Source organism: Micropterus dolomieu, linkage group LG05, assembly GCF_021292245.1.
Source record: "Micropterus dolomieu isolate WLL.071019.BEF.003 ecotype Adirondacks linkage group LG05, ASM2129224v1, whole genome shotgun sequence".
Classification (NCBI taxonomy): domain Eukaryota; kingdom Metazoa; phylum Chordata; class Actinopteri; order Centrarchiformes; family Centrarchidae; genus Micropterus; species Micropterus dolomieu.
The window spans coordinates 18,606,664-18,628,367 of NC_060154.1; the positions used below are offsets into that span (position 1 = coordinate 18,606,664).

A 21,704-nucleotide genomic window follows, 5' to 3' on the forward strand; every position below is an offset into this window, starting at 1 on the left:
CGCTGGTGTTAAGAAACATTAGGCCTAGGCTATATGCTTTGTGAAAACCACACTCCTCGCTGCTGTTATGAATATGATATTAGCTAAAAAGTCGGGAGAGACTGCTTTGTTTGGGGGTGAAGGGGGTGGTAGTGAAGGCATATTTAAAATCATATTTGATTGAGGAGCTGTATTGAGGAGCATATATTCGTGCAGCATCTCCTTGCTCGCTCCCTCTTTCTCTCTCTCTCTCTCTCTCTCTCTCTCTCTCTCTCTCTCTCTCTCTCTCTCTCTCGTGAACACCCCTGCACAAACCTGCCAAAAGTTAGAATACCCCCCCTCCGCTGTCAAACACTGGAAAGTAATATAGTATCACCCAGTAATAAGTTAAGTAATAATATTACTTTTTTAAGGACTAATAAGAAACTAGTAATAAATGACAATTTCAGAAATTTCTTATGTAAATTTGAAAAGTAAGTTGTCATATAAATGTAGAGGAGTAAGAACGAGAGTTACATATGTGACTACAGTTCTATGAATTCTGGATGACCGCCAGAGGCAGTGCTTAACACTGGATGTTATCCGTCTCGCGCACGCACAGGTCGAGTGTTTAATATCAACAAAGTCACCTGTGACCTGGGATGATGCGGGGCGCAGCTTATATAAGCCTACGTCATCATGAAAAATGTCCCTACAAAATCTTCTCGCCAAGATTCTGAGTGACAGAGAGCTCTGGCGGTCATCCAGAATTCATAGAACTGTAGTTACATACATAACTCTCGTTGTATTTCATTCTTCCTGACCACCAGAGGCAGTGCTTAACACTCCCACCAATCCCACCTTATCGGGAACGGCCAGAGGGTTTCCGCAAGACAGCTGCTGCTACTGCATGGGGGGCAGCGACATCAACCCTATAAAAACAGGCAAAGGTGCATGGTGTAGCCCAGGTGGCTGCAGGGAGTGCAAATTTCACTCAGAGGCACCCCCCGCAGCGCTGCCCATGAAGTGGGGACACTCCTGGTAGAGTGGCCCTGAATGTTAAGAGGCAAAGGTTGTCCTTTTGACATGTACGCTCCTTCGATAACTTCAACAGCCCACCTGGAAAGCCTATGTTTAGACAGGGCGTGCCCTTTCCTATGGCCCCCATTGCAGACAAACAGGCTATCAGAGTGGCGAAAGCCAGCAGTCGCCTGCTTGTAATGCCTCAAGGCCCTCACTGGGCAGAGCAGTTCTGCTGAATCGGCTTCAGGAACCCGTGGACATGAGGAGTCATAGGCTGCTAGCTGAATGACTTGATTAAAGTGGGCTGGAGCCAACCTCTTACGGAGGAATGATGGGTTAGGCCAAAGTGCCACTCCTGTGCCATCAGAGTTCCATGCATGCTTCACTCACTGACAAGGCATGAAGCTCACTCACTCGCTTCACTGATGCCATAGCCAGAAGAAACGCAACCTTCATTGACAACCACTTTAGTTCTGACTGCTCCAGAGGCTCAAAAGGCGGGAGATGTAGGGATTCCAGTACCAGATAGCTCCACGACTCGAGGAGTGGGTCAGGCCCCTCAAGGACCACACCCATAGCTGCAGGCGTTCCGGGCTCGGATGCCAGATGTGGCCCCCCAGCTGCGACACCAGGTTTCGCCTCCTGGGAAGGCACCATGGGACCCCATCTAAAAGCTTGAGCATCACTGGAAACCAGAGTCTCCCTGGCCAGTTCTCTGTGCAACGTAACTGTTATCAGTGGGAATGGCAGAAAGGCATAGAGGAGACGATCTGGCCACGGGTGTGCCAGGGCATCCTGTCCCAACGGACTCGTTTCCTCCCTCAGTGAAAACCAAAGGGAGCAGTGGGTTGTAGACTCTGAGGCAAACAGGTCCACTTCTGCTGTGCCATATTTGCCCCATATTTCCTCTACCATGCCCGGGTGGAGTCTCCACTCCCAAGCGGGAGGCATCTGGCAGGAGAGGTAGTCTGCCACCACGTTCTGTGGCCCCGGCAAGTACATGGCCTTGAGGCTGGCCAAGCGGGAGAAAGGCCATACCAGGAGTCGCCGTGTTACCTGCAGCAACGTGGCTGACCTGGTGCCCCCTTGCCGATTTACATGGTAGAGAGCCGACGTGTTGTCGGATTGAACAAGAACATGCCTGCCTCTCAAATACGGCAGGAACTCGTGCAGCGCCAAACTGATAGCATGGAGCTTGAGCACATTTATGTGCTCCATCCTTTCCTGGCTCGTCCAGAGGCCACTCACTGTCCTGTGCTGCCATACTGACCCCCGCCCTGTGGGCGACGCGTCAGGAGGTATGGTATCAAACCCAGTGAGATGCCCTTGGACAGATATGCCCCATCTCTCCATGGCCGTAACACTAGTGGGCCTCGGGTGGACTCTCTTGGATCTGTGTAACTGCAGATCTAAATGGAGGCCATTGATCCAAATTTGGAAGGGTCGTAAATACAGGAAGCCCAGCGGCACCACTGATGTTACAGAAGTCAACATACTCATCAACCTGAGAAAAAGGCTGTACCTCAACCTCCTGTCCCTCTGGAAATGACGAAGAAGCTGGAGTATGACCTCTACCCGCCATGGAGTTGGGAATGCCAGCATGTGACAGGAGTCCGGAGTTAATCCAATGAACACCACCCTTTGGCTGGGTATCAGACAACTTATGGCTTAATTGATGGTAAGGCCCAATCTTGTCACATGACATAGAAGGGAGGCAGAGTCCTGCTCCACCTGTTCCTGGCTCGGAGCACAAATAAGCCAGTTGTCCAAATATGGAAGGATCTGCATACCACTGGCTTGCCTCGGGGCCTGTACATCTGTTGTACGCAGCATGTGGAAAGGCAACTCTTTCAGAAATTTGTTTAGCCCTTGTAAGTCCAGTATAGGGCGAAACCCACCCTCTTTTTTTGGAATTTGAAAATTTAAAACCCACCTTGCTGTGTCTGAAGATCTGTTCTTTTGATGGCCTTCTTTTCCAGGAGGGTTGATATTTCTTGACTCAGTGCCTGAGACTTCGTGGAATTGGTGACAGTGGTCAGCCTGATCAAACTGAAAACTGGGGGCCGGCGTCGGAACTGAAGATTGTACCCCCGGGAAAGTGTGGTCACCACCCACAGGTCTGTAGTGCAGCTTTCCCAGCAACTGAGGTGCTGCTGGGAGAAGCGTCCGACAGCCGGCCGCGGATCCCTGGGGGGCCGATAGCCCGAGCTCCGACCCCTCTGCGTCTGAGGCGCAAACTGTGTTGGCACCTGACACCGGTGATCTGACCGCTCAAAGGATTGTGAAGCTCGTGGGAAGCCACCGGGACGAGCATGCATACAAGGGCGACTGTTGCCATAACACTGTGAAGGCTGCTGTCTCAGAAGGGGTGTAGGCCCCTGAAGGCTAGCAAACTGATGCCTAGTTTGGTTAGCCTGGATTCCCCGCTCCAAAGCCTGCTGCACTGCTGGGCCGAACAGCTCCCCTGGTACTACAGGGAGAGTGCGCAGGCCTGCCTGGCTCCAAAAGTGGGGATTGGGCCAGCCAGACCTGGCAACGAGCCAGGGGTAAGTGTTGCCATTAGCCTACCAACCTACCTCTCTGGTCATAAGGGCAAATGCCTGCAAAGCTGCATCACTGAGGCTCTGGAGAGAAGCATCCACGACTCGGCGAGAGCTAACATCAGGTGGGAAAAAGATTTCCAATATGGTCCATGTGTGCTGCTGTATCATAACCTCTCACCAGAAAGTCATCCGTAATGCAACACTGTGACCTAGGACAGCAAGCATCTGGTCTTAACACTTCAGTGGGTGACACAATGAGGGATGCGATAACTGGCTCTACAGCCGGCATCTGGCCCAACCCGTAACTGCTGGCATTCTGCATGGCAGCCAAGGCCCTGCTGTCAGTGGTGTGGTGAGAAAAAGCTTTGGAGTCTGGCCAGCATTTGTGGAGCTCCTCGATGTATGGCTGGGAAGGTGGCACAGAAAAACCCTCCTCAGGCGGGAGATGCCTAAAGAATGCATACTACCTGCAGTTGGTGCTTCATCCAAGCCCAAGCGCGCCAGTGCCATACTGGCTTAATTGTGGCATGGGCAGCCTCCGAGCCTGCTCTGGACCCGCTCCCCGTCTGCTCAGAAGCACGGGTGGAAGCCTCCACTTCTCCCTGGCCAGGTCTGTCATCGCAGAACTGTCTGCAGGAAGCCCTTGTAGACAGGGCGTCGTCATCCCATCCTCAAGGGGTGGGGCTCCCGGCTGGGCAGTCCACACTGGTTGCAGCGCCCCTGCCTGGCTGAAGGTTAAGGAGCAACCCCTTAATCTCAGCGAATTCTGAGGCTAGTGTGTCTACCTTGGCTGCCAAACCATCCACCTTCTTGGCTTTCTTTCTAGGGGGGGCACCTGAAAGTGGGGGACGATGATGTCTACTCCGCACCTGTGAGGCCACACCAGATGAAGGCAACTGGCCTTCAAGTTGCAGTCCGTCCACTTCCGCTCGCCGAGCTAGCTTCAGTTCCCGTGGCATAAAACTGCAATTCATGCACTGACTGTCAGACAGCCCTTCTCTCAAGTGAGTAATACCGAGGCACGTGGGGCATTCATTATGGCCATCTGCAGCCAGCAGTGGAGCCATGCAGGAGCGACAAACATGTCGTGTCCCTAACATGGTGGGACCCTGCATATTTATGCAGCTTTTATATATATTTTTTTTTTTTTCCCACAACAATAACTGTTAACAGATCAAAGCAAGCTCCTTTGTCTTTGCCTTGTTATTAAAGATAAAATGAAAATAACTCCCCCTTTTAACAATAAAAGTCAATTATACCCATAAGCGAAATCACTTAGAGTAACAGATCAGAGAGAGTCTGTCTTTTATTTGAACTCAAATTAAATAACTCTCCTTCACCCAGTAACCAAAAAAATAATAATAAATTCACCCATATATGTAGCTTCTTTTAAGTCTACCGGGGAGCCAACACTATTTACCAAAGGATAAATTAAAGTTTACTTGACATGCTTTAACGAGCTAAAACACTCGGCAGAGAGCCTACAATTTCAACTAAGAATTACTGCTAAGCGTGAAACAATCAATAACAAACTAGTCAAGGAGATCCAAAAACAGGCTCCTCAGTCAGAAAAACAACAATTTATTTTTAAACTAAGGAAAAACTTACCTCGTCGGCCTAACTCCAAAGCTGGAGAGCCACGCGCTATCTTGCCCTCAACCCGTGCTGATTTCTGGCGAAAACACCGATCTAACAGCAGGTTTAGGAGCGCAGCCGTACTAATTAACCGCAGCCCTTGGAGGACGAAACCGTAGCTCCAACCACGCGGTTGCAGGGCTTCTTGCGACAATATGACGGCTATTCTCTCTTCCTTCCTTCCTTCCTTCCTTCAATTCAACCTGCATTCGCCAATTAACTGCGAGAAGAATCAAGGGACATTTTTGATGACGTGGGCTTATACAATATAAGCTACGCCCCGCATCATCCCAGGTCACAGGTGACTTTGTTGATATTAAATACTCGACCTGCTCGTGCGCGAGACAGATAACATCCAGTGTTAAGCACTGCCTCTACTTTACACCACTGGACTCCAATGAGTCTTGCTTTCTCTCCAAGGAAGCACCAGCATTAACAGTGCCTTTCTGTTTGCATAACACTTGTTAGAAAACAGGGATTACTTTGAACTAAATTGTCTGCAGTGTGAACGTGGGGTCAACAGAGTTCTCTAATTTACACAATGCACCAGCCTGGCCTTCTCTCAGTAATTTAATAGCTTCCTTTTGTTCATATGAAAGTCTGGGCAACCATCCAAACAATACAGTGATATATCATGTATTTATGTCTTTGTTGTGGTGGTGCTATTGTTTTGAATATTATCTACTTTTCTTGGTCTTCTTGCAAACTGTATTCGTGGAGGTCTGTCATATTGGTGAAGAAACTCACCGCTGCCTCTCTAAATCCTCTGAAATGCTTGCTTCATGAAACACAAGGAGATTATTTAAACTCTTTTGTGGTGGTACCAATACTGTTTGACTTTGAAGAAAACGTGTTCATGTCAGAACATTAATATTTCTTTCTTTATTCTTGCAGATAAATGAAAGTGAACCCATCATGTATATCAGTTTCGTTTTTGACTTTCATCAGCCGATTTTTATCTGCCCGACCAACCCCCCTTTAAGTAAAGCTGAAACATAAGAAACCTACATTCATTCATTAAGCACTCTTTTCATCCTCATTTACTCTCATCTTTCTATAACCACACTTTTTTTTTTTTTTAGAATTAAGCAACAAAGACCTAGCCATCAAAGTAGCAAGTGTGAAGCAATCTTGAGCACCTTTTAGCCATGCTCCCTGTATTACTCTGAAATGCTAATTATGACCTTGTCACCCCTTTTAAAATACGGAAAACTGTTTATACTAAATTTTCTTAAACACTTCACCAGGTCTCCTTTAATTGTTGAAAGCAAAACAACCAGTGGCAGCAGTTTATCTATGTACAACAAACAGAAACCTTCAAGTGTTTCTTTTGGGTCTCTTGTCCTGTCCTTTGAGCAAGGGTGAGCTATTCTTGCACATTCATCCAGCCCTATCACTAGTGCTTCAGTGTTTCAATGTTAGCCTGAGTTGACACGGGTATGGTGGAATGACAGGTCTGGATGCAACCTCCTGCTTGCTATCCAGGCCGTTGGTACATACCTGTGCTGATAGAAATCTCTGGGTGGCTCGATCACTGTGTGGTTGACTGGCTTTCAGACTGGAGAGCTGCAGAGATTTGTTTTTTTGTGGAGCACAAGACTTTGCACCTTGAGGGAGGGAGGGAGCGAGGGAGGGAGGGAAAGAGGAAAAAACAGAAGAACATTACTTGTAAAAAAAAAAAAATACTATCAGGCTTTTGTGTAAATGAGCAGCTGTGAAAACAACACTTCCTATTATTGCCCTAATTATATCCTTTCCCTGTGAATTTGCATATTTTATCTCCCTCCTCTTCATTATAGGGGACTATGCTTTCATTTTGATGTGGTTAAAAAAAACATAAAACAAACAAAGAAGGAGATGAAGAATGGGAGGGAGGAAAGGAGAGGGACATGCTGGCCGCTTCATATTGAGTATTTTCCAGTTGATTTTGTTGAAGGCTTCTCAGCAGCGTAGCTAAATAAGCAGCAGCATACTAATGAATGGAGAACGAGTGTGATAATTTACCAGACAAAGAATGGAGGACTGTGAGAGATAGGAAGCAGAAAGAAAGGGGAGGGTGAGTGAGTAAGGGGCAGCACAGTATTGAAAATATTTTCAAAATATTTGTCATCAAACAATTATTTAAAACCTGTCTGTAGCATATATGCCTGAAGGTTGTTTTTTGTCAAGCATATATTACTAATGCTTAGAGTAAATATTCCCTGTGTCGCAAATATGGTAATTTCACGCACTGTACACACAGTCAACCATGTGTTTCATGTTTTTGCATGCAGAAAAGGAGAGAGAGAGAGAGATAGAGTGCTAAACTCAGAGGACAGTAAATGACAACAGAAAAGCGTAGACTCTGTCTGTCCGCTTTCTAAAAAGGGCGATGTGACGAGGCAGTAAACAGGCTGTGGGCTCTGAGATTATTTCTTTGTCACCAGCAGAGCCACCAGTGTTGCGGAGCACTGCTGTGGAGCAAATCCTCCTAGAGAGGACTGATTGGATTTTTGTTCCAGGGAGCCTTTTGTGTTAGCAGCATAGGGACTAGATAATAGAGGTTGATGCCACTCTGTCTCTGTGTTATGGCTGGTGGATTGAGTTTTTGGACTCTGTGTGTGTGTGTGTGTGCGTGTGTGTGTGTGTGTGTGTGTGTGTGTGTGTGTGTGTGTGTGTGTGTGAGTGTGTGTGTGTGTGTGGAGACGATGTGCTGGCTCTACACACTTTATCACTGTTATTCACAACCTATTGCATCCTCTTTGCTTTAGAGCCTATGGAATTCTAAAAATCGGAGCGTCTGGGCGATCTGCTAACAATATGGATACCTGTTGCTAAATTGTTAATATGATAACCTGTCACTCTGCTTAATTGTTCATATGAGAATATTCCGGACAGGAGATACCCGCTGTCACGGTCAAGGTCATTATCAGCCTCTGTCAGATCTGCATGTATGCTCCACACGCAGATCTGCACTCTACATGTATGCTCCACACGCAGAGTAGCACTCACATACTCTTACATGTATATAGAGTGCTGTATGTATAAATAACATTATAATACATTATTGATTTCCATAGGGAAATTCTAGTTTTAATTGCCCTGCCTTCACTGGCGGGTCAACTGTCAGGTTCAACTACAGAATGGCAGCCTCGGTCTTTCTTCAGGAAACTTCCACACAGCAGATGCTTAAAAGTCCTTTAAATTCTGGAAATCCTCCTACTCTTTTATGCAACCCTGCTGTCCTCTGTGTTAGTGTGTGACTTTGCACTGACCTCTATTGGAGACCAAGGAATGATACAGATTTTCTCAGGCCAGTCACAGTCGTAAGGCTGGTTAGAGAGGACATTCAGCAACAGAAATGTTGAGTGAAGTGCTAATGTTGATCAGATTTTAAAAGTAATTAAAGTAAAAAATGTAAGCTAGATTTTTAGATTGAGAAATATTTGCCCAAAACAGAGTACGGACAGCAAGTGAGTTTTGGAGAAATGTGAGGATAGTTATAGATTCTTGGTTAATGATCAACAATATTGTCAAACCTCAGCAGATGTAGTCACTTAATTTATGGGAAAGCAAAAACTGCCTGTATTGCACCTTGAAATTGTCTGTACCTGCCCCTCAGTGGCAGCAGCTCAGAGGGAACAGAGGTGGACGGTTGTCAGCCTGTGTTTCTCAGGCCGTGCAGCTACTGATGGCCAGATTTGTCTTGACTGCTTCCTCCTCCACAGAACTACACGTGTCTCAGCAGTGATAGAAAGACTGTGTTTCCCATTGTCACATCAGCTGGCATCCTGCATCTGCATGGCAGTGGAGATGCATGACATGGGACACACTTTTTCACTGTGGGTCCTGGCTGAAGATGGGTTGTGCGATACTGTGCTTCTGTACTTTTTTAGTTGCAGGTAGATGTGAAACTAGGCCAACATAAGTGGACATGATTGCAAACAAATATTGTATTTTACCACAAATTTAAATATGTTCCGGTCAGCATTCTTTTAGCTTAAACTGATGAAACTGTGTTTGCATTTTGTTCGCTGGAGTTTAGGTTTGCTCGCTAAGATGAAAAGCAGATTTGGATATGAATAAAAACATGAAATAGAACGAGGATACAAAGAAAAACGCTTTTTGGCATAAACAAATTTTATTTTACATTGAGACTCACAGCTCTTTCAACAGAAATTAAAACCCGTGTAAGTAATGGAAGAAAAAAATAAACTTATAAGGCGACTGCTGGGTTTTGATGTGCTTTTTCAGATGCAGCAGCTGCACAAACACTCTGTATTAAGCTCAGAATCAATCTTAACATCCTCCAAGTGTACAGTAAGCTGCAGAAATGATTCTGGGGAGGGATTTGAGATTTGTGACCTTGCTTGTCCTTGACTAGCACGTCCGTGTGTCTGGCTTGCTGGTGGTAATGGCTGCTAGTTGTCAAAGCACTTTACCCCTCAACATGCCCCTGTCCCCCCATCTGACCCAACACCCCACCACCACGGGTCTCCCAACCCCTAGCGAGAAGCGAGCTGCTGGTTGGCCTGGGTTTTATCTGTTATTATCTGTCAGATGCTGTGCACCTGTGAGCCTGGCTGCCCCTCTGCATGACGTGCGGCTGCAGTCGCTCGTCCAATCCAGCGGCTCCCTGCTGCCCTGCTGTCAGCTACAGCTGCAATGAGAAGTTCTCTGGCTGCCTCCGTCTATGTCTGACAGCCGCCTTGGAGGAAAAGGTACGAGAAGCAAAGGGAAGAGAAGGAAAAGGGGGAGAAATACCATTAAGATGAGCTGTATTCCCACAGACCAAAGCCTGCCCACCAGCCATGTGCTACGGCTCACCTGGCTGCCAGATAAGTGGAGATTAGAGGAGAGGAGACGGTGGAAAAAGTATTAGAGGCATAAGAAAAAATTCTCTCTGAAACCCGTGGACAGCCTTGATACTTTTAGGATTTCTTGTGTCGTGTCTGACATTTGATGCTGACGCAGAAAGGACACAGAGACAGATGCTCCACACTGCTCTTACACAGATGGGTCAATCTTCTTTCTTTTTGATATTTTTGCTTGTTTTTTCCCTGTAGCCTATTGTTCGACTTGCTGTTGCCACTGTATAAATTACAGGTTTGTGAGTTCCCTATCTAGTTAGCGGAGAATAACAGTCTGGTTACACTGGCAGGATCAATACAGGGCCGCAGTAGGAGGTAGAGCGGCCCTAATGAACTGTATTGACTGGGGCTGAAATATGATCAGTATTTCTCTGGTGGCCATTATGTTCCTTATGAAGAAGATCAATGTCTCCTGGGTGGATCACTGAGTATTCACAACACGATGGCAGGCCCAGCGCTGATACCATTCTAAATACTTAATGAAGGATTTATTCACAATAAGGTTTGACTCTGTGTGTGTGTGTGTGTGTGTGTGTGTGCGTGTGTGTGTGTGCGCGCGCTCCATGTACGTCTTTCTCTCTTCCAGTCTTCTGTCTCTCTCTTTCAGTCAAAGGTCTGTTTTGAGGCCCTGCGGCATTAGTAACTGATGTGCTTGTATGCGGCTGTGCTGTTCATTTCATGGGCTATCACTTTTTAAATTGGTGAATGCCTTCTTCATGGTTGATTAGTAATTCATGCAGAGCTAATTAAGAGGCATAATAAGAGAAAGACTGGTGAGATGCCTCCAACCCAAATAGGAAAACGGTTTTACCACATAAACAGTTGTGATTGATCGTAGCAACACATTGCCCATAAAAGACGTTTACTCTTCTCTGAATCTGTCACCTTAGAACCAGACACCCATATCTTCATTTCGCACAGTGCTTTCACGATCTTGGAGCATTTTTCCAGAAAGTTGCCTTAATGATCCCTCCATGCCGGCTGTCTAATGCCTGGCTTCGTCATTTTGCTGTCTGTTGTCTGTATACTGCTGCTCAGGCTGGCATTCGACCCTGCCAACCATCATCACGCACACACCTGTACCAGCATCTGTCCATCCTGCAGGTTGGCACAGGCGCTGCCTTTAGATTGACTGTCTACGTGCAGTAACATAAGCAAAGACATATTTCACCTAAATCGCAAGACCTCATCTTGGTCCCCTTTTCTTACCATATTCCTCTATCACACATATTTACACGCATACACTGATAAGAAGCATAATAGGGGTAATTTGTTTTATGTCTGTCTATCTTTCCGTCTGTCTGTCTGTGGGAACTCTTTATGATTCCAGGCGCAACACTGCAACGATGACGTGTGTACCCGCAGTCTAATTCCATCATCAGCATCATTACTGCTATTATCCCGTGTCTCCCTTTAATGCAGGCTAATGGATGACCAATAAAGATAGATGAGCCAGGCAGTGTGGAGCTAATAGGCAGGACATGATGTCTGGCTTCTGTCCTGCCTCGAGTCTTTACCTGATGAACTGCCCTCCGAGATAAAACGTAACGAAAATGTTATCTAAAGTTATTCCTTCAGCTTTAATGTATCACCGTAGCTTCAGCTAATTAGCATGTCAATATTTTATGTCAACTCAGTATGGATTTTGTGTGCTTGAGTGACTATTTAAAAAAAAAGAGCTGATGAGATTTATTAAATAAATAGCAGCTGTGCTTTTAATGCTCCTAATGGTGATAAGTCAACACACAACAATGAGCACACAGCATTTAACTGATATTTAAAGTGTTATAATGGAATGTTTTGGATATGGAAAGGTCAATTTAGAATTAACTGAAAGTGGGGCCAGTCCCTCTGTAATTACATGTAAATAGTCCAATAATATAGTATATACACTCATTGCAAAGGTATATAGTACATTAATGATATTATTTTAGATAATCAAGAAAATATATTACTACCATAATATAAATAAATACTGGCCTTGATGCTGCAGTGACCAATCAGCCTTAAAGTTCTTATATAAAATTGTACACCTTCTATATATTACACAAAAACAAGTGCAAAAACAGTGTGTTCATTCGAGTGTTGACCTGGTAGTCGTGAACAAGAGAGTTCAGCAGTGGAGCAACATACTATGAAATAATTATAGTGAGGAAAAGGCAGTAGGGGGTGGATAAGTTTAGAGACTTATGGTGCTTGAAAATGGTTCTCACAGAGGCTGACACGATGTTCAGTACCATATAAAAACTAGTTAATATATAAAAGGAATTGTAAGTTAAGCAACTGTGAATGTGTAAGATTACAGTCAGTTCTATGAATTCTGCTATCATGAATAATATGATGACAACACAGGTAATAGTGAAATGGAAATAACAGGTGAGTTCACAAGAAATGTACCACTTCATTGAGGGTTGTTCTGAAAAAAGCCAGAAGAGTTATAATGTGTTCAGAGGGATTTTCTTGGAAAATATGAACATTGTCACATTTAGAAATGTCAATAAATTTGGGGAGCTCAACTTTTATTGTCTCCCCAGGCAGTCTCCCGTCTTTGATGCATCTCCATTAAACTCTAACTTAAGGAGAAAGTTGTTGTAAAGTTTGATTGAACGTCTCCAGGCCGCAGGAATAACATCATGCAAGACTTAAATGGAGTGGCATTCCCCTTTAAACACTGGCCACTTCGAAGATCTCTAGTAGCTCTAGAAACTGAGCTGCCTTATGTTGACAAGCCCAGCCTCGAGGACAGGAGAGCCATTGAACAGAAGCTTAGATTAGCAGTAATCCTCTGTTCGACTTGTTGAGAAGCTGCTCAAATCTCTTGTCTATCACTCTCACTCCTGTTATAGTTTGTGGGACTCTCGCCAAAGTATCAGTATATATATATATATATATATATATATATATATATATATATAGAGAGAGAGAGAGAGAGAGAGAGAGAGAGAGAGAGAGAGAGAGAGAGAGAGAGAGAGATGATGGCTCCACCTAGAGAAATCCACTCAACTCAAATGAATCGTTACTTCTATTATACAATTTATTAAAACATTTTTCAAAATCTTACTTTTGTCAATCAAATTTTGACATTTCTACTTATTGCTTCTTCACAGAAGAGTGAATACTGTAGCATACTGTAGTTGGCAGACCAGCTAACCACTCACTTGTTTTAAAAACAGCCCAAAATACTGCTCCAATAACTGGAATAAAATGTTCTGAGAGTTATTGTCATTGCTTTGTTTGTTTGTTTTTTAAATTCTCCTGTATGCATCTAACAGACTCTGGCATTTGAAACAGGGCCAATCATAACTAACTAAATGCCCAAAACTATGAAATGAAAAATCAGAGAAGAAAAAGGGCTCCATATAGTTCTGCATCAGTTACTTTTCAATTACAGCAGCCGAAGCAGAACGAAATTGTTAGTGTCATTTATCGACTGTGGTGCTCTCCATTAGAGTAACAACTGAGAGAAATCCATCCTGTTGTATAACCACCTGGCTGTCTTACAATAACAAAGAGTTCGTTTCTGTCAGCTGGCCTTAAGTCTTTCTGTGATACAAGGAACAGATGAGAAGTGTACACCTGAAAGCACACAGAGACCAATGAAATCTGACCAGGCAGGTAATCATCTCGGTGGCGTTTCTCACTGTAGTTCCTTGAAACAATTCCTTTAGAAGAAAGAATGAGAAGTAATGGGTGTCTAAACTGATAAGGGTAATGACCCAGGACTACTGACAAATCCTGCCTAATCACTTAAAAGAAATGCTTAAAATATAAAAACAAATATTTCCCATATAATTATGTCTTTGTTTTAAAATATGTTTACGTTTAAATCAGTATTTTTGTAAATCTGGTTTTAAAAATCTTTAAAATCTGATAGAAATTTAAAAACCTTTGCAATATTATAATTAACTTTACACTACAGGTGCAAGGGGAAATTGAGTTTCATATGTTTCTGACACAAATGAATCGAAACTGTATGTGAATGCTTCTACATCTCATCATCTCTTGACAGCGGAGTTAATGTCATGTCTATTACTTATGCCTTGATGATCTACTCTGGTGATGTGGACCAGGCATGAGTAGCCGAGCGCAGACACCAACCATCCCCAACCCCCTTATGTGTATATATTTTTTTTTAATACTTTGTGAGGAAAAACTGTCAACCATATCCAAAGTGCAGGACCAAAGAGAAGTAAATAATGTATGCTTTTGTTAGATTCTTTGAAGACGATATGTGCTACGCGTTACCCGTTTCAAATGTCGAAGATTTCAGACCTCTGCACAAAACAGATTTTGATAATCAGAAGGTGTATCTGGTTCACAGAACTGAAGAGAATGGCAGCGCAGGCCAGCCGTGCGAAGCACAGATCCTTGCCCTTGCAGGTAAGTTGCCCTTTTAACACATCTGCCTTTCTGTTTTTAATGCTGTTTCTGTCTGTCTGACCAAGTATCATTGACGTGCGCGAAACTCCGACATGTGTCAAATCAAGTCCTTTTGTCCGATCTGTCAGGACGTGATCAGCTGGAATCTGACACTGATAGCCACAACAGCGTCCTCGGCTGTGGCTAGCTAGATATGCTAGTTAGATATGCTAAGATAAGTTTGGTAGGTAGTCATACCTTGTCGTCATTTCTTTACAGATTTTTACATCCAGAGTGTCGTGTTCAAAGAGTTAGTTCTCTTGTCTCGATAGAGTAGTGCTGGTTGTTTCGCTAAATACGTGGCATGCAACGTTAGCCAGTCACAACGGTTGTTTACAACACGTAGCTAACGCTTGCTAGCTTGGTTTGTATTCGTTCCGTGTTAGCATGTTAGCGCCGATACGCTAGTTAAATGCGTGCAGACGCCGAGCTGTCGCTACATTATAGAGACATGTCACAACCCGTGGTTCACCTATTACCATTTGTAGAGGTTTCAAAATTTAGTCGTTGCGGTTAGCTTGTTAGCTGAATTATGTGTTGGTTTGTGCCACAGAGAGGATGCGGTGCTGCAGTCATCGCCTCACTGCATACACCATATAGCAACCTCTCTGTCAGTAACATGTCAACATCATGGGTGTTTCATAACATCAGCAAGTGTGCAAAAGAAATTATTTGCTTAACGTTAGCTACAATTACAGTAATGTCTGCTCACTGAGCTTTGAATGCTCGAGCTTTAACTAGCTAACATCACTAACGTTAATCCCCGAATCTGAGCTGTCTGGGCTGCAAGATCCGTCCGATCTAACTAACACCTTCACAGATGCAGTAATGTGAAAGCCCTGTATAGCCAGGGCGATTTGTATCGCACTCCTCTGTAAAGCTTACATTTTAGTTCTAGGCTGAAGGCGCTAAAGTTAGTTTGATCTAGCAGAATGGAGAGACAACACGCCCTCGGGCCGAGTTGCACAAATGGATGAAATATGTGGGTACTTTGATGTTTTATGAAAATCCATCTAACTTTTGGGACACTTTATGAATTTCTTCCTGCCTTTGTCTCTGCACTTCACAGATACATTAGAGGAATTTGAAGACAGTATAATGCAAAAGAAGATGAAAATTCCCAAGATGTCTATCAAGAATTCAGGAAACTCTATTGAGAACAATTTTGGAGAGGACAGAATGCCACTCAGGCATAAAAAGGTAGGCTCATCTTAATTTGACTGTAGTTGTGTTACTTTAGAATAAACTAGTTTATACACTTGAATGTGCAGCACTGTGTAATGGACGCTTCCTCACCAGATTGTGCTTTTATTTACAATGACACCCGAATCATCATATCATGTGTGTGTGTGATCATCACAATCACTCTTCCCCTGGGTGAGTCTTAAATTATGGCATCTGTAGGTAGCACCATATAAATAACACAATTTTATGATGGTATATAATAACACATTAAAATCAGCCATGTTAGTACTGGTGTGTGCAAAGATTACTTTCAATAATTCATCAAAATCAAGTAACAAACTATTCCAATATTCAAACTTATATTGACAATCTTGTCTCATGTCAGTGAGGACCCTAAATACTTTTGCTCCCTTAAAATAGCTTATACAAACACCTTAAGTGTGGGCGCATATGAGACTGCTTGTGTCATGTTGATGGATACACAGCAATAGTCTTATATTTTTATATACAGGGTATTGATACAATGTCACATTTCCATAAACTTGGCTGACACTCAAAATCCCCCACGCTATTTTTACCATATGCTGGATTAACACAAATTCAGCACTCTGGACAGCTGCCCTTTCACAGACAAATCCTCTGAGCGGCTCATCATAGAACTCAGTGAATCCTCGCCTCCCAGTTCCTACTGAGATCCACACAGTCACAACAAACCGTTTGCAGTGTGTCTGTCTTGTCATTTTTAGATTTATGTGTGTTTTTTATATCTGTTCTCCCCTCTAAGTGTTGATTATGATGATGGTGATGATGACTTATTCTCATCTTTGTAGTTTTTCATTTCATTTCACTGACCTATTTGTCCCCTATATTAACCGTTCTTATTTTCTTCAGGCCCTGTCTCAGGACCATGGACGCCCCCTTTCCAACTCCTCTAAGAGCTTGGCAGCAGTAGTGGCTCGCCTTGAGAGAAATGCAGCCAGTTCCTGTGTGGAGGGCGAAGAGGACCTGGATGAGGACCGGCTGGCTGAGGAGGGAGAGGATGCAGACGACGAAGACGAAGATATGGAGGCAGAGCATCAGCAACATCATCACCAGCAGCAGCAACAACAGCATTTGGAGGTGGACACGGATTGTGTGTCTGGGGTAGCTGCAGCCGTGGTTCCTAGAGTCCTGTACGAGGAGCTGGTTCATAGTTACAGGCAACAGGAGGAGGAGATGAGGAGGCTGCAGCAGGAACTGGAGAGAACCCGTAGGCAGCTGGTGCAACAAGCCAAGAAGCTAAAGGAATATGGCAGCTTGCTGACAGAAGTCAAAGAACTGAGGGACTTCAATAGGAGGCTGCAAGACGTACTTCTCATGAGACTGGGCAGCGGTGAGGGACCAGGAGCATGCATACCAACACTTAAAACCACTGCAGCCTATGCCACAAAGTGTATTAGTACCCTTGAACTAACAGTCATTTAAAGAAAATGTATATGAAACTCACAGCATTTGGTATTGAGAATGAAAAATGAATATATATATATATATATATATATATATATATATATATATATTCTTAGAAAGTCAGTCTTGGACAGTAACGTCTGTGGGAGGCTAGTGTGTGGACGCATTATAATCACATGTCGACACAATGCGCAAATTGCACCCCCTCTGAATTGATAGGATCTTTTTTAAGAAAAGTGACAAATGCCAAACATAATGGTTTATTGCAGTTAAGTTTAAAAAAAAAAACTGCAACTGCAATATTGCTACGCTGTGAAAAATGTTTTCAGATACAGGCCCTTGAGTAGTTTTGCGATACTTTTCAGACTTTGTCTTTTTAATGTAGATGAACATGTGCATTGTGGAGTGCTGTTTCAAATTAATGTCTTTCTTCTAAAATTAACAGCTAAACTGGATCAACTTTGAGTTTAGTTGCTTTAGTTTGGTTTGCATCTTTGGTTGGCAGTGGCGAGTGACTATCCTTAAACAGAATAAGGTTGTGGGTTCAGTCCTCTCATATGTTCTGTCAAAGAACTGAATTATACAGAAACCCACCTGCTCACTCATTGCAAGTTGCTCTGAGCAGAGTAAAAGATGTTTACTAAGATGTTTAAGGAGTTAACTGGTCTGAAGTTTTATTACGATATACTTTATGGATTTCTAATACTCCATGTAGCAGTTTAAAGTCGATCAGTTTTGCTAATACAGTGCAATAAGTCTGAAGTTATTTCAGATTTATATTGGATAGCCCAGTTTCAATACATTAATATTCATACAACAATAATGGTTCGTGTGTAGCCCAAGTTTGCTAAGAAGAATTTGGATAAAAAGAAAATTTAAAGATAGATCTGGGTGTAGTACAAGCAGGAAGTTGGGAAAGTGGCAGTTAAAAAAAAAACTTTAACAGATAGGCGTAATAGTTAATAGACAGACATACATAATACAACAATAAGATTATAATCCAGCAATAGGATTTTAATAAATCCGGTACTAAAGTAGTAACTACAATACAAGAAGTTAAAAGGCACTGTAGTTGTAAGTGTGATTAAAAGTGGTGTCATTGCAGTGCACAGCAGTGTACATACTCAAGCTTTGCCAGATGCTGGTGTTAACCTCAGTCCCCGTGTAGATTGGGACAGAGGCGCCTGGCTACTGGCGAGACCATCTAATGGACAGGCTAAAGATTAGAGCACCCTGGGGTGCTGTCAGGCAGGGGATGGAGTGCACTGACTGATATTAAAACTCATCAGCCACATTGGAGCTTAGCGTGGCCAGCCACCAAGCCAGCTTAGTTACTGGGCTAAAATAACCACCTGTCTCGAGGCAAGCCTAGGCCCAAGGCGGGAAGCAGGCGGGCACTGTTCCACTGGTACAGACCAGAAAACTTGTGGCCACATGTTACTAGATACTGTAGGGAATGAGTGCAACATTTACAACTAGCTGCTCTGTTTTAGTTTCATCATATGTGCTTCTATAAAATTGACTGGCAGTTGATAAATGGCCTTTGACCTCACATCACCTTGAAGTGCTGACAAACAGATTTGTTGCTTGTATCTCCGTGATGTTAAATGTCTCCTTTTTATCTTCAGAGCCTATGCATGACAATGGCACTCAGACAATCAAGGCTGAAGTGGTCGAACCCATTGTTGAGGTGCAGGAGACATGCAGAGAAGAAGCCAACACCAGTTCCAGCTACTCACCCTCACCCAGAACAGTATACACCTGCAACGATGGGAAGGTAAGTCTCACTGAACTAAGGGACACTCTTAGTTAGCTTTTCCTGTTTTTTCCCACCTTTTCAACTCTTATTTTGTCTGATCTGGTCTTACCTGAAGCCTGTTCATCTGCTACCAACCTTCCACGTGGTCTTTGTGGTGTTTATTTCCTGTCTGTTTTCATCTCCTTCATTTTTTATTTATTTTGACATTGATTCTTAAAGGCAAAATCATTCATCCAAATGTAAACAAAGGGTACCCCCAGCACTTACTCGTAGCTTCAACATCTGATTGACAGGCCTGTAACATAGTCTAACAGAAAACAAAGCTTGTCAGTGATGTTTCATTAGTCATCAGTCTGCAGTAAAACTGGCCTGTGTTTTCAATAATGATCAAATAATTAAGACATATAAATGAAAAATATGCGATTCCTGTCCTCCTCTTCAGTTATATATTTGAATATACTTGTAATTTATGTGGTCAATTGTGGCATTACAGATAGGGACTCACTTAAAGATTATCCCAGTAACCCCTCTCACCCTGTCCTGAATCCTTCACTTCCGTCTTCTGTATCCCTGGCTCTCTGCCTGGGGGTGACCGTGGGAAGTAACCTGATTTTGTAGGAAATGCAGTATTTCCTCTTAACACCCATGAACCCGGGAACACGCCGTCATAGTTGATCAGTCCTTTCCCCCTGGCTGCCCTACCCTAGCAGGTAAACAAGGTTGAGGAGATTATTATTGTTCCTGCAAGCCCAGCCAGCATCATCAATGTTTATCGGCCTGTTAGGGTTCTTTACCCCCCCACCCCCCACCACCACCACCGCTGTAACTCAACCAGCGTCCTGTCTCCGATGACAGGGGGGAATTGGTACTACAAGCTCTGGGGCCTGCAGACACTTCAAGCGTGAAGAACACTTGCAAATTAGAACTCTCCTACATCAGGGACCCCATATTAATTATTTGCACGAGAGGAATTTAAAGTGACTGACAGGTTAGCCCCAGTGAGAGGGGGAAAAGGGTAGAAAAGAGGGAGGAGAGATGAAGAGAGAGATAAATGAGAGCAATGGGGGGGGGGGGGAAAACAATCTTGTCTAACTTGAGGGCAGTAAAAAGCTTGTCTGCTGGCCGGGGGCCTAAAGCACATTAGCTGCACAGGGAAAAGCCTTTTGGATGCTAGCCTAAAGACTTTACAGTGATAAGAGTGTAGAGAAGGGAAAGAGAGTCACATATGCCCCCCTGCTGCATTAGCTCACCTAGAAGACCAGGGCAGTCTGCCTAGGCTGGCAATCGACTTGGAGTGTTTGGTGCGGGCTTATGCAACGTGCAGTGGCAGTTCATAGTGGAGGTAATCCAGGGTACAAGCAGCCAGTGGCCTGAGCTTATTTATGTATCCTTGTTGGTGAAAGTGGTGCTTCTTGGGATTTGTAATTTGGTCTAAGCCATGACAAGCTATGACCTGCCTTGTCTATTTAGATTTAGAGGGTTTTACACCCACATGGTGCACTGTAGATTGGTGAAACTGGATTGGGATCCCACAGCATGTAACACAAATGTCCCAGGCAAGTGGGTGGTCAGCATAACCATCACGGGATAGAATGTGTTATTCTATTTAACTATACATGTGAATGCATTGTTTTCCTGTAGAATCCTATGCTTCCAAGTATGCTACCAAATAAAGTTAAGTCTCAGTTAAGTTTGTTTGTCTCACTCAGCTACTTGCTTCTCACTTGTGCTCTCTTTTTAGATTATTCTTGTTGAAGTTTGCATAAATGATGTTTAATCATCAATAAGATTTAATGAAATTGCTACATCACTACACCAAATCCAATCTGTAAACATTAACACTGTACCCACTGCTCTGAAGTCTGATGACCCAGCAGGCTGTAGCATAAAGTTGGCAAATGGAACAGTTGGGTAACTGTAATAGCATTTGTGTATTTAAAAGAAAAGTATTTTCCCTGTGAATGTGGCAGACAGATATTCAATAGGTTACACTGTGTGGTCCTGCAGGAGCGAGCAAGTGTGGAGTAGACGAGACTTCCCCATGTAGAGTAGCAAAGTGAAGTGTGAACTTGTTTCTTCTGTGGTTCTTAAACCAAAGTGCATTAGACTTTTTTGTCTTGCTCTCTGCAGATGACAACAAATACAAAATATTTTTATCTACAGCCAACCACAGATACACATTTCAACACATCTTCTCCTCTCTGCAGGTACACCTGGGTGGAGGGATCTGGGTGGAGGAGGAGAAGTGGCACCAGCTGCAGCGGACCCAGGGAGACTCCAAGTTCACAAAGAACCTGGCTGTAATGATCTGGGGCACAGAAACCCTCAAGAACCGTAGTGTCACCGGAGTGGCCACCAAAAAGAAGAAAGATGCCCTGCCCAAACCCCCACTGTCGCCCAGCAAACTGAAAATTGTCAGAGGTAAGGTGCACTCTAGGTTTAAAGCTATAAAATCAAGATTGTGAAAGAGATGAGTCCTTGTTCTGATGGGTCTTTCGTAAGCGGAGACAAGTTGGAAAACATCAGGTACAGAAAAATATTTCACTCATTGAATTATATTCGCTAGACACCAAAGATGAGTTGTAATTTGATGTAGTCTGACTGCTCACACTCACTCCTTCCCCAGAGTGTCTCTACGACAGAGTGTCTCAAGAGACAGCCGACAGTGCAGAGATTACACAAAGACTGTCCAAAGTGAACAAGTACATTTGTGAAAAGATAATGGACATCAACAAGTCCATCAAGAACGAGGAGCGGCGGGAGTCCAAGCTGCTCATCAGACAGACAGTCAAGATGGAGAACTTCACCTACGATGGCATGTAGTGATTAACTATTGTCACGCCAGCGCCTTCTGCCCCCCCCCCCGTGGTCTGCAGGATATTGAGG

General features: G+C 43.8%; 2 protein-coding genes across 6 annotated transcripts in view; both read left to right on the plus strand.

The window, feature by feature from the left end:
* Positions 1 to 21,704, plus strand: part of agbl4 (AGBL carboxypeptidase 4) — a 317,541-nt gene that overhangs the window by 220,598 nt on the left and 75,239 nt on the right. The gene's annotated exons all lie outside the window — the stretch shown is intronic.
* bend5 (BEN domain containing 5) overlaps positions 1 to 21,704 on the plus strand; it is a 39,974-nt gene that overhangs the window by 12,195 nt on the left and 6,075 nt on the right. The window contains exons 1-7 of one of the 4 annotated variants that reach the window (XM_046048787.1): positions 13,954 to 14,207; positions 14,331 to 14,389; positions 15,498 to 15,628; positions 16,505 to 16,985; positions 18,688 to 18,836; positions 21,026 to 21,239; positions 21,445 to 21,633. In XM_046048787.1, the coding sequence (XP_045904743.1) occupies positions 15,527 to 15,628; positions 16,505 to 16,985; positions 18,688 to 18,836; positions 21,026 to 21,239; positions 21,445 to 21,633 (1,135 nt within the window). In that variant the 5' untranslated portion in view covers positions 13,954 to 14,207; positions 14,331 to 14,389; positions 15,498 to 15,526. Of the gene's footprint in view, positions 1 to 13,947; positions 14,390 to 14,476; positions 14,613 to 15,497; positions 15,629 to 16,504; positions 16,986 to 18,687; positions 18,837 to 21,025; positions 21,240 to 21,444; positions 21,634 to 21,704 lie in introns of those variants that run through there. The other 3 variants (XM_046048786.1, XM_046048785.1, XM_046048789.1) reach the window with 3 other exon arrangements.